Raw genomic sequence first — 13,028 nt, forward strand, 5'->3', positions numbered from 1 at the left:
GATGCACAAAAAATGGAAAAGAGAGAATTGGAGCTCAAAAGGGAACTTTTTAGAACTAGCAGGAAATGGAGTTTGGTACAAAAATGAAAATAACTGGATAACATCTACAAACAATTCAGTCTGGGGGGAAAAAAACACTTGGCAATGTAACAAGCTTTCCACCAGCTGTGAAGGGGGGAGGGGGGGAAAAATCAATCAGTCAAATGATAATTATGGGGAAGGAGTCTACAAAAACAACCCAGAAATTGTTCTTTACAAAGAAAAATCATACATTTTAATTGCAATTTAGACTTGCAACTAAATAGCACTGGGCCAGTTTTGGATTACAAAGAAATTTTGTGAAGAATTTGGCTAGCAATTTGTACAACTGTATTGAATAAACATGGATCTGTTAAGCACTTTTGTAAGCCTTGAAACTATTGTAGCTTTTTCTATTAGATGTATTTAAAAAGGAAAACTCATCCTGCTCTGGATATCAAAGGAACCCTCAGTTCCCTTTGCTAGCAGTTACTTACAGGATGCAACTCTGAAAAAATATCCTGTGCCACTGACCAGCTAAGATAAATTGTGAAACATAATGAAGTCCCTGCTAACTATTTAAAATCTGCTTATCAGAAACAACTCAGTCCTACAGCTCAAGGTGAGAGAAATCCTTTACATTAGCATTTAAACAAATACAACCTTCCTGATAATATAAAAGCCGGGTAAACACAGCTTTGTTTCAAGTCAAAGGTTTATTAAGGGGTGACTCCAAGTCTAATCTGAAATTCATCAATTCCTGTAACAAGTGAAAGGGGTTTGCTAGTTTTAAAACAATTATTAAGATAACTTTGAGACTGGAAGTGACATCCTTGGCTAATAACTGCCTTCCATAAGAAAACATATAAAAGAACACCATACGAAAATTAGTTACCCTCTCCCTATCATACAGACATACCCACATTGTTTGCTTTATTAATACTATATCACTGAGACTTAGCAAGGCTGCAAATGAATCTGTGGCAATCACTGATGTGCTGTTGTAAGGTATCATCTTGATTCTCTTTAGAAGCATCTACGCGAGTACAATAATTTAGAACCCTCCAAAGTCCAGGAGCTAATCCAACAATTTTAATTTACCATTAATAACAAAACCAAGTATATATAAAATAAAGGTGGCATCTGATGCAGGGATTGTTTTAATAAATATAATAAAACTGGGTCAATGAATCAAAGATCAAACTATGTAAATAGTGATAAATAATATCACACAGACCATAGGAGAGGATAGAAAAAGAGAAGTCCCCTTTATTAAATGTTTGATTTTACAGCCTTCTATATAAGTAGGTGAATTACATCTAAAAGGTCTTTTAATAAAAGTGACATAACTGATTACAATGGTGTATAGTCACTATACAGAACTGTTTATATCAAAAACTGAACAACTCTCAATGCATAAGTAACTTGACCTGGCTATCACTAATTACTGCTTTTTTATATTTATTTTTTCCTGCACCCCTCTCCCCATAAGCCACTAATGTCCTTTTCCAAAATTCCTTACTTCAAAAAGTATCTAACATTGGCCAGGTGTGCAGTGGATGAATCTCAAGGTTGATATGGACTGATGATATAAAGCTTTATTAAGCTTCCCCCAACCCTTTTATACTCCAGTGTCACGGGGTACTTGACCAGATTTCTTTCTTTAGTACTAAGTCCAATGAATTGTTCCATATTATAAGTCAAGATACAATGATTCTTATAAATTGTGGTTATTCTGTTTTCTGGAATCAAATTATTCTACGTATGGGTACCACCCAGTGCCATTTTGTTCTCTATTTGATGAACCCATTGACTTAGACCCAATCACTATCTGGTTTTTCATATGAACTCTTACTGTCAAGAATTAAAAAAATTTCACATGCGTTTGTGAGTTTTGTGAAAATATTCTAATTAGTCACCGCTATAAAAAGGTAGGTTTGAGTACCATGTACTCATACCTGATCTGGGTGCTAAATATATGAAGATGAGGCAAGGCTAAGACATCTTTGTATACTTGTACATCACATTTAATATATTGCTTTAAAATGACTTTATCACTTTCAATATTGTAACAAGATGCCTCCTATGCCCCAGGTCTTGTATTCCCTTTGACAATACTGTAATTTGTGATCATTCCTGCATAACATTTTCCTCAATAACTTTAAAAAAAATGCTCTGAAGACCATGCTTTAGGACTTCATGCTGAAGAAATGCAGAAAGTTGGGGAAGATGAAATCCACTCCTCTAATTCATAGCTAATGACTGAGTCTATTGCATACACTTCTCACCTTCATGTGGCTCCTAGCTGAACATTCGACCAATAAGATCTATGGTATTGAAAGGCTATGATACCATTCCTTTTTCTTCCCAATCATGTCTTCTATACTGAGCTATAAAGTGACAATATGGAAACCTTTTCTATGGCACACAGGATTTAGGCATTCCTGTTATTCTTCTGCAAACACGGTAATATTTTCTACTATAATTCAAATACCCTTTATACATCTTTTTTAACGTTAAATTATTCAAATTATGATACAAGAAACCAAAACAGGTGCTAGGCATTTTCCGGATAAGTAAGGAGAGAATCCAGTCCAAAATAATCTAATCTAATGCATTCATCATGCAAACAGTTACAAACATGCTAAAGAACAGATTATCCCTATTTGCATAATGAAGGCCTATACAAACAGCATATGAATTTAAAGGGTAAAGGGGATAGGAAACACCTTTCACTAGTGCTCAATATTTTAAATTTTCCTTACTGTTACCTACTCAGGTTACATTTTTAAAATTATTTCTTCATAATAATTCTTAATTTATTATATTTTTTTCAATTATCAAAATGATTCTACAATAGTTGGATTTATTTTAATGATTAAACCCTTCTGCCATTTAAACTTGTGTTACTTTGTTCTACTCAGACCAAGTGGCATTGAAAAACAGCTGAGATTTTCCCTGAACAGATATTTTTTATGACGTACAGAATAATATCCACCCTAATGTGTTCAAAGGTCTATCAACGATTCTGCCAACTAGGTTGGCACCTTCATGACCATATATGGAATTAAATCTTCAGTTATCACACAGGCTATCAGGTGCAGTTAAAGCACCAGAGCAAACAACCAATAAGTTATAAGGACAGCCTTAGTATCCATAAAAAAATAACTTATTGCAGTGCATGACTATTCATTCCACCATCCTGACTGAAATTTTGAACAACGACATCCAACTTACTCTGACTTTAAAGCGAAGTCAAAATTTTCTGGTAAAGGCAGCAGCGGTAGTACAGCAACTGTCTTGGTGTGGTTGGTCCTCTTCATATAGCTCCAGAATGCCCACTTTTCAGGACCACCTTTGTCAGCACTGAACCCGTATTAACAAAACCGACAAAATGATTCTGGTGTGGATCAACACTCCAAGTTTCTCTCTCATAACCAGCTCACAACCAAATGACTAGAGTGGAGGAGACCCCAGCTGTCGCTCTTTTGCTCCAAGTCAAAATTAACTTAATTAAAATATCACCCAGTTCACTCTAAGATACTGTTAAGCAGGCGGCAGGAAGGGCTATAGGACAACATGGGATAGAAGACGACAGAGGATCAAGGGATCAGTTCTTTGTCCCTTATGCAAATGAGAAACGAGGGGGAAGAGAACAGTTCTTAGTGCACAGAACTTGCTGATTCTGGCAGGAAGCTTTACATTTGTGCATACACTGACTCTCAAATCTCACAGTTTTTGCTACTTGCACAAATCCACACTGACATTGGATGGGGGTTATGCACATATCGGAGGTACAGAATAATAAGGATATCACTCACTACACAGATATGAATGGATATATTCTCACTAGGAGAAGAAAAATTTGAACGTGTGTTCAGCCACAATGCACTTCCTCCTTTTGTGCATCCATTTGGGTCATAGTTCCTCAGGCAGAAAGAAAGAACATGGGACACAAAAGTGTGAGACAATGGAATGAGGGAACAAGACAAGGTGAAAAATAGGACAAAGTAGGAAAAGGAGAAATTATATGGAAAGACAACAAGGAGAAGGACATGGGAAAAGGGAAACAGGAGAGCAGGAAGCAATGTGGCAAGGGAAAATGGAAGAAATTATCCTTGACCAAAATATATTATTATCTTGCTCATTGTCTGTTTGTTCTTGGTTATTAAAGATTTTTTTTTTGATGGAAGTCAGAATGTATAGTTCTTTCCCTGAAGACCTCCCTCTACTGGATACTGAAGCAGGAATGGGTCTGGCTTTTGAGGGCCTGTAAAAAGACATGGGGAACACCTCTAGAATTTTTCTCTACTTCAGGTGCCATGGTGGAATTTGAGTACCAGCTTAAGCAAGATCTCATGCCATTAGTACCGTTTAGAGATTTTTAACAGGAGGGCAGAGTAAGCACAAACATATTTACCAATAAGGCTTGAAAAAGGTGGTAATGAGGCTTTTGATCATTAGAAGGTTAAGAGCTATCTTGGGTTCCTGTACAGCACTGCATTATGCCATACAGATTAGGTGTCCCAATTTTACTCCATGTATAGTGTACTCAGAGAAGAGCATCATATGATCCAATACATTTGTACCATTCTCTCATTTTGGTTTACAATTAGAAGAGCAATAAAAAATCCCAGTACCCTGCCAAACTCCTGGAATCTCCAGATAGCTTAAAGTTTCTCCTAAAGTTACCGTCAACTGTTACATTGTTAACAATGCTAACAAATAAAACTGTTTGTCTGTCACAAGTACACCACAACAGGACAAGTCACAAGCGATTACTTCTGCTTTCTGCAGACTTACCAAGACAGTTTGTATTCTTTACAAATATGAAGGCTAGAAAGCTGTTGGACTTTTTATTAAATAAAGTTTAAATTCTGCAGCACCGTGTGCATGAAGGAACTACCACTATAATTCCAGATGTGTTCATTCTGACTTCTGGTCTTCCCATGCCATAAAGTGCCATTGGTCACGCCACAGCTGGAGTACTGTGTCCAGTTTTGGGTGGCACACTTCAAAAGGGATGTGGATAACCTCGAGAGGGGTCAAAGGAGGGCCACTCACATGGTTAAGGGCCTGCAGGCAAAGTCCTATAAGGAGAGATTGAGGGCCCTGGATCTTCAGCCTCTGCAACAGAATGCTGAGAGGTGATCTTGTGGCCACCTACAAATTCATTAGGGAGTGGGGGACAGCAGGGAATAGGAGATGCTCTGGTTACCAGGGCACCCCTTGAGGTAACTAGAAACAACGGCCACGAACTGACAGAGAGCAGATTTAGGTTAGATATCAGGAAGAACTTCTTTACGGTAAGGGTTGCCAAAATCTGGAATGGCTTTCAAGGGAGGCAGTGCTCTCCCCTATCTTGGGGGCCTTTAAGAGGAGGCTAGACATACACCTGGCTGGGGTCGTCTGACCCCAGTGCTCTTTCCTGCCCAGGACAGGGGGTCAGACTTGATGATCTGCTAAGGTCCCTTCCCACCCAAACATCTATGACTACGAATCTATGTAACGCAACAGAGACCATGAAGCCTGTGTCTCCTGTTTGCTGACTGGGAGTGGCTCTCAAGAGTTAACATCTAATATGTTCAATAAGTAGCAAAAAGGGAAGAGAAACAAATGACAATTAATCCCAATTAGGTGTTTCAAAATCTTTTGAAATGTCCCAGTTCCTTATCATGGTATCATGAGGGCTTTGAAAATACTCAACAAACAGAGAGTTAAATTCAGATGTATGAATATGGGCATGCATGCAACTAAGTGCAACCACTTCTGAATAATAATAAAAAAAAGAACTGGTAACCATCACTAACAATTCAATAACAGGAACACAGGCATCCTCGCTCAATTTCCTCAGCTGTTTTACATGCAAAATTCAAAGCATCATAGCTGCAGAAACAGGCACCAGAAACAGAAGCCACAGAGAGGATTTTATTTCAGTGTGTGCTTCTCTGCAACACTACAAACAATGCAGGCAAGACTTCATAAAACAAACACAATAAACTGCCCTCCTCAATAAAGAAAGCCCAAGTCAGGTCACTTCCCTTTAGACAATAACATCCAGGGGAATATGTAGACATCAGTAGACACCTACGAATAAATAGTTTTCTGTGTATTTCCTGAAGTCTGGAAAAAACTGTTTACATACGGAAAGGCAAGAGGCACAAGAGCTCCACAGTCTCAGTCACGTCCTACTGGCTTTCATAAAAAGTGTCTTTAATTTGCCCCCCACATGAGGGAGGAAGTTGACGGGGCGAGATGTCTGACAGGACAGTTGAGGCAGTGCTTTTCCAGCACTTTATCCCCTCTCCCGCCTTACCTAGTACAGCTCGTCTTCTGAAGAATGGACTGTACTTTTTAAAAGCGGCCTCTAGTTTTCGCACATACTATATTAAAAGAGCCTCCCGGGAAGAGCATGGCCTCCCTGGGCACAGAGAAGAGGCTGGAGAAGTTGATCCGTGCCACGAGATCCTGCCCCCGCCACGGGAACCCCCGCGCATGCATCTAACCAGGCAAGGGAAGGGGCGACAAGCGCAGCCCGCTCCCCGCTGCCCAGGCTCTGCCTGTCCCTACCTCTGCCCGCAGCTGCTCCTGCTCCGGCCCCGTCCACGGAGCCTCTTCGGCGGCGGCTACACCAAGAGTTGCCGGGATCCAGCAGACACCTGCTGTGGGCGCCGCCGCATCCCCCGGATAGGCAGCTGCCAGGGCCAATCGCGCTGGGGTGGGCGGGCCGCTCGGAGGCAGCCGGGCGAGACCAGCCAGGTCTAGCTGCTGCCGGGGTCGATGGGGACAGCAAGCACCGGCTTCATCTCCCTGGGGCTCCCACGCCCTGCTCCGCCTCTCGCACGCGGGGGCATCAGGGCTCCTGCGCTCCCGGGGACTAGTGGAGAGCTCAGCGCCCCTCGTGGGGTGGGGTGGGGTGGGACGTGGAGCCGCCTGCAGGCACCTGCTGAGACACCTAGACCCCCCCCGACCCCCGTGCCTTGAGTTACTGAGAGCCTGCCCCACTGCCACGTGTGGAGCTGCTCCGGCCCCCAGAGCCCCCCAGTTACTTCCAGCCGGCGCCGCGCGTGGGACTGGCTGCGCCGCCTAGAGCCCTCGGCTGTGACCGGGGTGACTGAGACCTGCCAGGCGGGGACCTCCTCCCGCCCAGCCGGGACATCTTGAGCTACCTAAATCCCCGCGGGGCGCCCTGCAACCCGCCCATAGCCCGGACTGGCCGGCCTCAGCTCAGGCGCCGCGAGCGCGGGGCGCGGAGTTGGCGCGTGGCCTTTGTGACGCTCCGAGGCCGCAGGGGAAGGCGCGTGTGCTCGTGCCGCGCGCGAACCGAGGCGTCTTGGTCCGCGCCGGCCGCCGTCCAGAGCGCTAACCCCGCCCCCGCGAGCAGTGGCGCGCTGGGCGCGATGGCGGAGCCGGGGCTAGGCATGGCCTCCATGATCCCGGCGCTACGCGATCTGGGCAGGTACGTGCGGCCGGGCGGGCACCTGGGTCCACCGCTCTGTGTCATGAGCGGCCGGGCTACAGCGGTACCCGCGCGGAGCTGGGCAGGCTGGGGAAGCGGCGCCATGGCCGCGCTCAGGGAGGCACCGGTGTTTCCCAGCCTGAAAGCCGGGTCGGGCACCGGGTGGTGATGACGCGCCGCTTCTTCCCCTACAGTGCCGGGCCCGAGGACTACCCCAGCGTGGTGCAGAAGCCCAGGCAGATCCTCTGCCAGTTCGTTGACAGGATCCTCACGGATGTGGACCTGGGTAAGGGAAACGGGGCTTCAGGGCGCACCCCCCGCTGCCGAGAGTGGGGCGAAACTCCCTTGGTTGGGAACAAACCTGTGGGTCTTCTCCTAGCAAAGGCTTAGCAGACCCGTGCGGAAGCAGCTTATTTTTATAATGGCAGAGTTTCTAGCGTAACAGCAGTAGAGTTGAGTGAGCTACAGCTGTCTAAATAAATGCTAGTGTAAGTGCTTGTGTGTGCCTGTATATGTGCATACTTGTGTATGCTTGTGCACGTGCCTCTGCTTGCACATATACTTATGTGTGTCCATAGAGCTAGATCAAGGGGGGGCAGTTATTTCAGGCGGAGGGCCACTTACTCAGTTTTGGCAAGCCATTGAGAGCCGCATGACAAGCAGCCAGGGGCAGGTAAATATTTATTTTCTAAATTTTTTAGGGGCTCCGCGGTCTGGATAAAATGACCTGGTGGGCTGCATTTTGCCCACCCTGATCTACATGTACATCTGCGCATGTGTATGCAGTGCCATGCTAAGGAAGTTTGGTCCCCAGGGCAAAGCCCACAGGAGCAGCTCGCCCTTACCCTTCACACAGCTCACTGGGGGGGCACACATTCCCCTCCTCAGTGCTTGCCTGGGAGTGCATGCAGTGGTCGGAGCTGCCCCTCCCCATCCCCACGTCTCCCCAAATGAGCTGCTCACAGCTCCATCCTGTTGGCGGCGCTTCGCTTTGGTGCCCAGGGCAGTCACCTCATTTGTCTCCAGTCCCTTGCTACAGCACTGTATGTGTGCATGTGCTAGTATATGTACATACATGTATACTGATGTATTAGAAAGCAAGGAGGCTGCATCATAAATGTTCACTGAAGAAATAAATCCTGCCATGCCTTATTTGAACATTGTGCAGGATTGAGTTCTTATTTTTGGCATCTTTAGTTTTTAATTTTAGAATGCTGTTGTGACTTATTGTAGCCCTTGCTAAATCAGAGGTGTCAAAAGATCCAGCCTGCAGGCTACATGCCATCAGTGGAGCCACTGCAGGCTGCATGCGGTCAGTGGAACCATGTCATGTGTAGAGGTGCAGTAATGGGGCAGGCAGTGGAGGGAGCAGCAGAGGTACAGAGAGTGGGTGGGCAGACATAGATTCATAGATTGTAAGGGGCTGGAAGGGACCTCGCAAGATCATTGGGTCCAGCCCCCCTGCACTAGGCAGAAAAGACAACTGGGTCAGGTGACCCCAATGAGGTGATTGTTCAGTCTCTTGAAGATTTCTAGGGTAGGTGATTGCACCACCTCTGGAAGGAATTTATTCCACAGTCTGAACACCCTAACTGGGAAGTAGTTTTTCCTAGTGTTAAGCCTGAAACGGTCTTCCAGGAGTTTGTGGCCATTCCTCTTAGTTTTCCACAAGGGTGCCCTGGTGAACAGTTGTTTGCCGAGCCCTTGGTATAGCGGTAAACTGCTACCAAGTCCCCTCTCAGCCTTCTCTTTTTTAGGCTGAAGAGACCCAAGTCCCTCAGCCTTTCCTCATATGCCTTGCCTTGCAAGTCTCTGATCAAATGGGTGGCTCTTCTCTGGACTCTCTTTAGCTCTTCCCTGTCCTTGTTGAAGTGCGGCACCCAGAACTGGTTGCAACACTCCAGCTGTGGTCTCACCAGTGCTGAGTAAAGCAGAAGAATCACTTCCTTGGTTTTGTTTGAGATGCATCAATTGAAGTATGGCAGAGTATTGTTTGCCCTGCTGGCTACAGCATTACACTGACAGCTCATGTTTATACTATGTTCTATTATTACCTCTAGGTCCCTTTCAGTCGTGGGGTTAGCAGGGCCGTCCCTAAGGGTGGGCAAGTGGGGCAGCTGCTGTACAGGCCCTGCTGCGGCCACTGTGTGCTGCTGGCTCTGCGGTCCGGCCTCCCCACCCCCAGCCTCACACAGGCTGATATGCCCCAGGCTCCACACACCCCTAGGGACAGCTCTGAGTGCTAGTCAGCTGAGCGGCACCGAGCTTGTAAGAATGTTGGGGATTGTTCATCCCCAGATGGAGCACTTTATATTTCTCAATGGTGAATTTTATCTGGTTCCGATCTGCCCAATTTGCCAGCCTGTCTAGGTCCCCCTGTATCTGCAGCCTATTTTGAAGCTTGACCACACTACCCAATAACTTGGTGTCATCTGCGAGCTTGGCCAGTGAGCTCATTACCCCAACATCCAAATCGTTAATAAAGATGTTGAAAAACACTGGACCAAGCATGTACCCCTGAGGGACACCACTGGCCACTTCTCACTGAGGCGACACAGATCCATTCATTAAAACTCTAGGTCTTACCCTGCAGCCAGCTTCCTACCCACATAATTTTCAAGCAATTAAGCCTGTAATCCTCCAATTTTCCTGTGAGACCATTGTGAGATACTAGATCAAAGGCCTTTTGGAAGTCTAGGTAAACAGTGTCAACCTCCTCTCTCTTACCCAGGTGGTGAGTTACCTGGTTGTAGAAAGAGATGAGATTAGTAAGACAAGACCTACTTGCGATGAAGCCATCGCACATAGACTCCTTGAAGAATTTTTCTAGGATTTTCCCTGGGATAGAAGTTAGGCTAATTGGCCTATAGTTGCCTGGATCCTCTCTCCTCCCTTTCTTGAAAATGGGCACAACATTGTCCCTTTTCCAGTCTTCAGGGACCTCCCCAGAGCACCACGAGTTTTGGAAGAGTTTCGCCAGAGGTCCCGCAATGACTTCTGCCAGCTCCTTCAGCACTCTCAGATTAAATTCATTTGGTCCTGTTGACTTATAAATGTCTAACTTTTCTAACTGATCACGTACCAGCTCAATATCAACAGTAAGAAGGCGGTCATTCCCACCATGCCCATTCTGAACCTTCTCTAGTATGATTTTCCCCTTAGTCCAGTGAAATACTGAAGCAAAGTAGTTTTCTCCTGAGTTTCGGCAACTAGCTGTCCTGAGCTGTTAAGCAGTGTTCACACACTTCCGTTTGTTTTCCTCCTGTTCCCTACATCCCTAAAGGACTTCTTTATTGTTCTTGATTTCTGTGGCTAGTTTAAATTCAGTCTCTGCCTTAGACTTTCAAACCTGCTTCCTACAGGTGCGGGCTGTTGCTGTATAGTCTTCCTTGGGGACTGTCCCAAGCTTCTGTTGTTTGTATGCCTCTTTCTTCTTTTTCAAGAGAACCATGATATCCATATTAAGCCAAGAGGGCTTACCAGCCCTTCTGCTACCTTCCCTCTGCATGGGAATGGACTTCTTGTGTGCTTCGAGGATCATGTCCTTGAGGAACATCTACTCTTCATACACTCCTTTCATCTTCGGTCCCTGGTCCTGCAGCGCTTCCCTTACTACCCTACTATTGCCCTGAGCCTGTTGAAATTCTTTTCTGATGTCCAAAACTTCGACCCTGCTAGCTGATTTGCCTGCCTTGCAATGGACAGTGAATGTGATGGTTTTGTGGTTGCTGTCACCCAGGCTACCCTCTATATTCAAGTCGCTCACCAGATCATCTCCTTTGGCCATGACCAAGTCTAGAAGAGCTTTACCTCTGGTTGGCCCGTGTACTTTCTGAGTCAGGTAGACCTCTTCGATACAGGTGACCAATCCAACTTAGCTGAGTGCTCCTCCCAAGAGATGTCTAGGTAATTGAAGTCATCCATAACAACCATGTCCTGTGCGTGTGCGGCCTCTGCCAGTTCTTGAGAGAACTCCAGATCGAGCTCCTCCCTCCGGTTTGGTGGTCTGTAGTATATACCTACAGTTAGGTCTCTCTTACCATTCCCCCTCCTCCCCACCCCCCGAGTTTGACCAAGAGGGTTTTGAGCTGCTCATCTTTGGAGCCAATGTCGGTGTCCAAAGAGGTGTACTGCTCCCTCACATAGAGAGCTACACCTCCACCTTTCTTCCCTCCTCAATCCCTTCTGTGCAGGTTGTAGCCCTGTATGGCTATCTGTATATACAGTTCCAATCATGTGAGAAGTCCCACCAGGTCTCCATAATCCCTATTAGATCAAAGTGCCCACTGAAGAGTAAGAGGGCTAGCTTCTCCTGCTTGTTTCCCATACTCCTGGCATTAGTGTACAGGCACCTGAGTCCTCCAATTGAGACCCTCAATTTCCTGTCATGCTGAGGGAGAACCATTCCCTCAGCTCTTGCAAGAGTGGCTGTCCTAGTGTCCCCAAGTTTGGAGCTTACTTGTGTGCCGGTCCCCAGGCCTGCTGCAGCCAGTGTTTCGCCATCCCCCATTGATCTTAGTTTAAAGCCCTGCCTAGAAGATTGCTCATAATAGCCAAGAATAGGGACTTACCTCTTTGTGTGAGGTGGATGTCATCCCTTCCCGGGAGTCCTCTCTCCCTGAAGTGTGCACTGTGGTCTAAGAAACCGAAGCCTTCTCGGTAGTGTTGGCTATATGATCAGCACATGGGTTTCGCAAACCAAGGTTTATTGCATAATACATGGATAACTCAGGCAAAATTAGCAGTTTACGTAATAATTACTCTTACTCATTCACACCAAGTCACTTATTCGTGTCACTTGGAGTCACACTGTGGTGGCCAGTCGCAGGCTTGTTCAAAGCAATAGTTAGTCAAGAGGGGCACCAGCTTCAATTCTCTTGACATGCAGGTAGGTTGGTGTTGTTGGTTAAGGCATCCATCCTGTCTCAGCCTTCACTGCTCTTTGATCTTCATGGGGCAGACTTTGATTAATGCCTCAAGACTTCACCAGTCACCACTCAATTCTTCACTTTTGCTCATCTTTTGGACTGTAACTGGTTACATATTGTTTTTACAGTCCAGTTTGCTTTTCAGTTCTTATTTGTATCGATTCCACATTCTTGGATCGCCACCTGCACTTCATCCTTATGGTTATCTCTGTTTACTCTAAATATTTTGTACCGTCTGTCTAATACCTGTTGCAGTTATCCGACTATCAGTCATACATCCACAGGACACACGCACACAAACGCACACACACATCCTTATTGCTTCTTTTTCTGCAAAATGGAAATACATTTAAAACGGCAGCTTAGCATAAGCATAACCATAGCATAGATATAACATATTCTAGCAGAGTCATCGGTACACTTCTTCAGTGCATCCTTCCCTCCTAGGTCTGTGGCCTGCAACTGGGAGCACAGAGGAAAAGACTACCTGTGCCCCCCGACCCCTTGAGTCAGCCTCCAGAGCCCTGTAGTCACTCATGACCCAGTCTGGATTACTTCTGGCTGTGGCATTTGTGCCCATGTGGATGAGCATGGGGTGGTGGTTGGAGGGCCAGGCAAGCCTA

At 45.8% G+C, this 13,028-nt stretch overlaps 2 protein-coding genes across 5 annotated transcripts in view; one reads left to right on the forward strand and one right to left on the reverse strand.

The window, feature by feature from the left end:
- PLS1 (plastin 1) overlaps positions 1–6,720 on the reverse strand; it is an 87,671-nt gene extending 80,951 nt beyond the window's left edge. Inside the window, exon 1 of one of the 2 annotated variants that reach the window (XM_019503563.1) lies at positions 6,589–6,720. The gene's annotated coding sequence lies outside the window, so the exon portion shown is untranslated. The remainder of the gene's footprint in view (positions 1–6,588) is intronic. The other variant, XM_019503562.1, reaches the window with a different exon arrangement.
- Positions 6,721–7,390: 670 nt separating this feature from the next.
- The window catches only part of ATR (ATR serine/threonine kinase), an 89,665-nt gene continuing 84,027 nt past the window's right edge, over positions 7,391–13,028 (forward strand). For all 3 annotated transcript variants that reach the window (XM_019503565.1, XM_019503566.1, XM_019503567.1), the window contains exons 1-2: positions 7,391–7,477; positions 7,672–7,763. In XM_019503565.1, coding sequence (XP_019359110.1) covers positions 7,419–7,477; positions 7,672–7,763 — 151 coding nt within the window. In that variant the 5' untranslated portion in view covers positions 7,391–7,418. The remainder of the gene's footprint in view (positions 7,478–7,671; positions 7,764–13,028) is intronic.

The sequence above is a fragment of the Gavialis gangeticus genome, unplaced genomic scaffold (genome assembly GCF_001723915.1).
Source record: "Gavialis gangeticus isolate Ggan-Ray unplaced genomic scaffold, GavGan_comp1, whole genome shotgun sequence".
Taxonomy (NCBI): domain Eukaryota; kingdom Metazoa; phylum Chordata; order Crocodylia; family Gavialidae; genus Gavialis; species Gavialis gangeticus.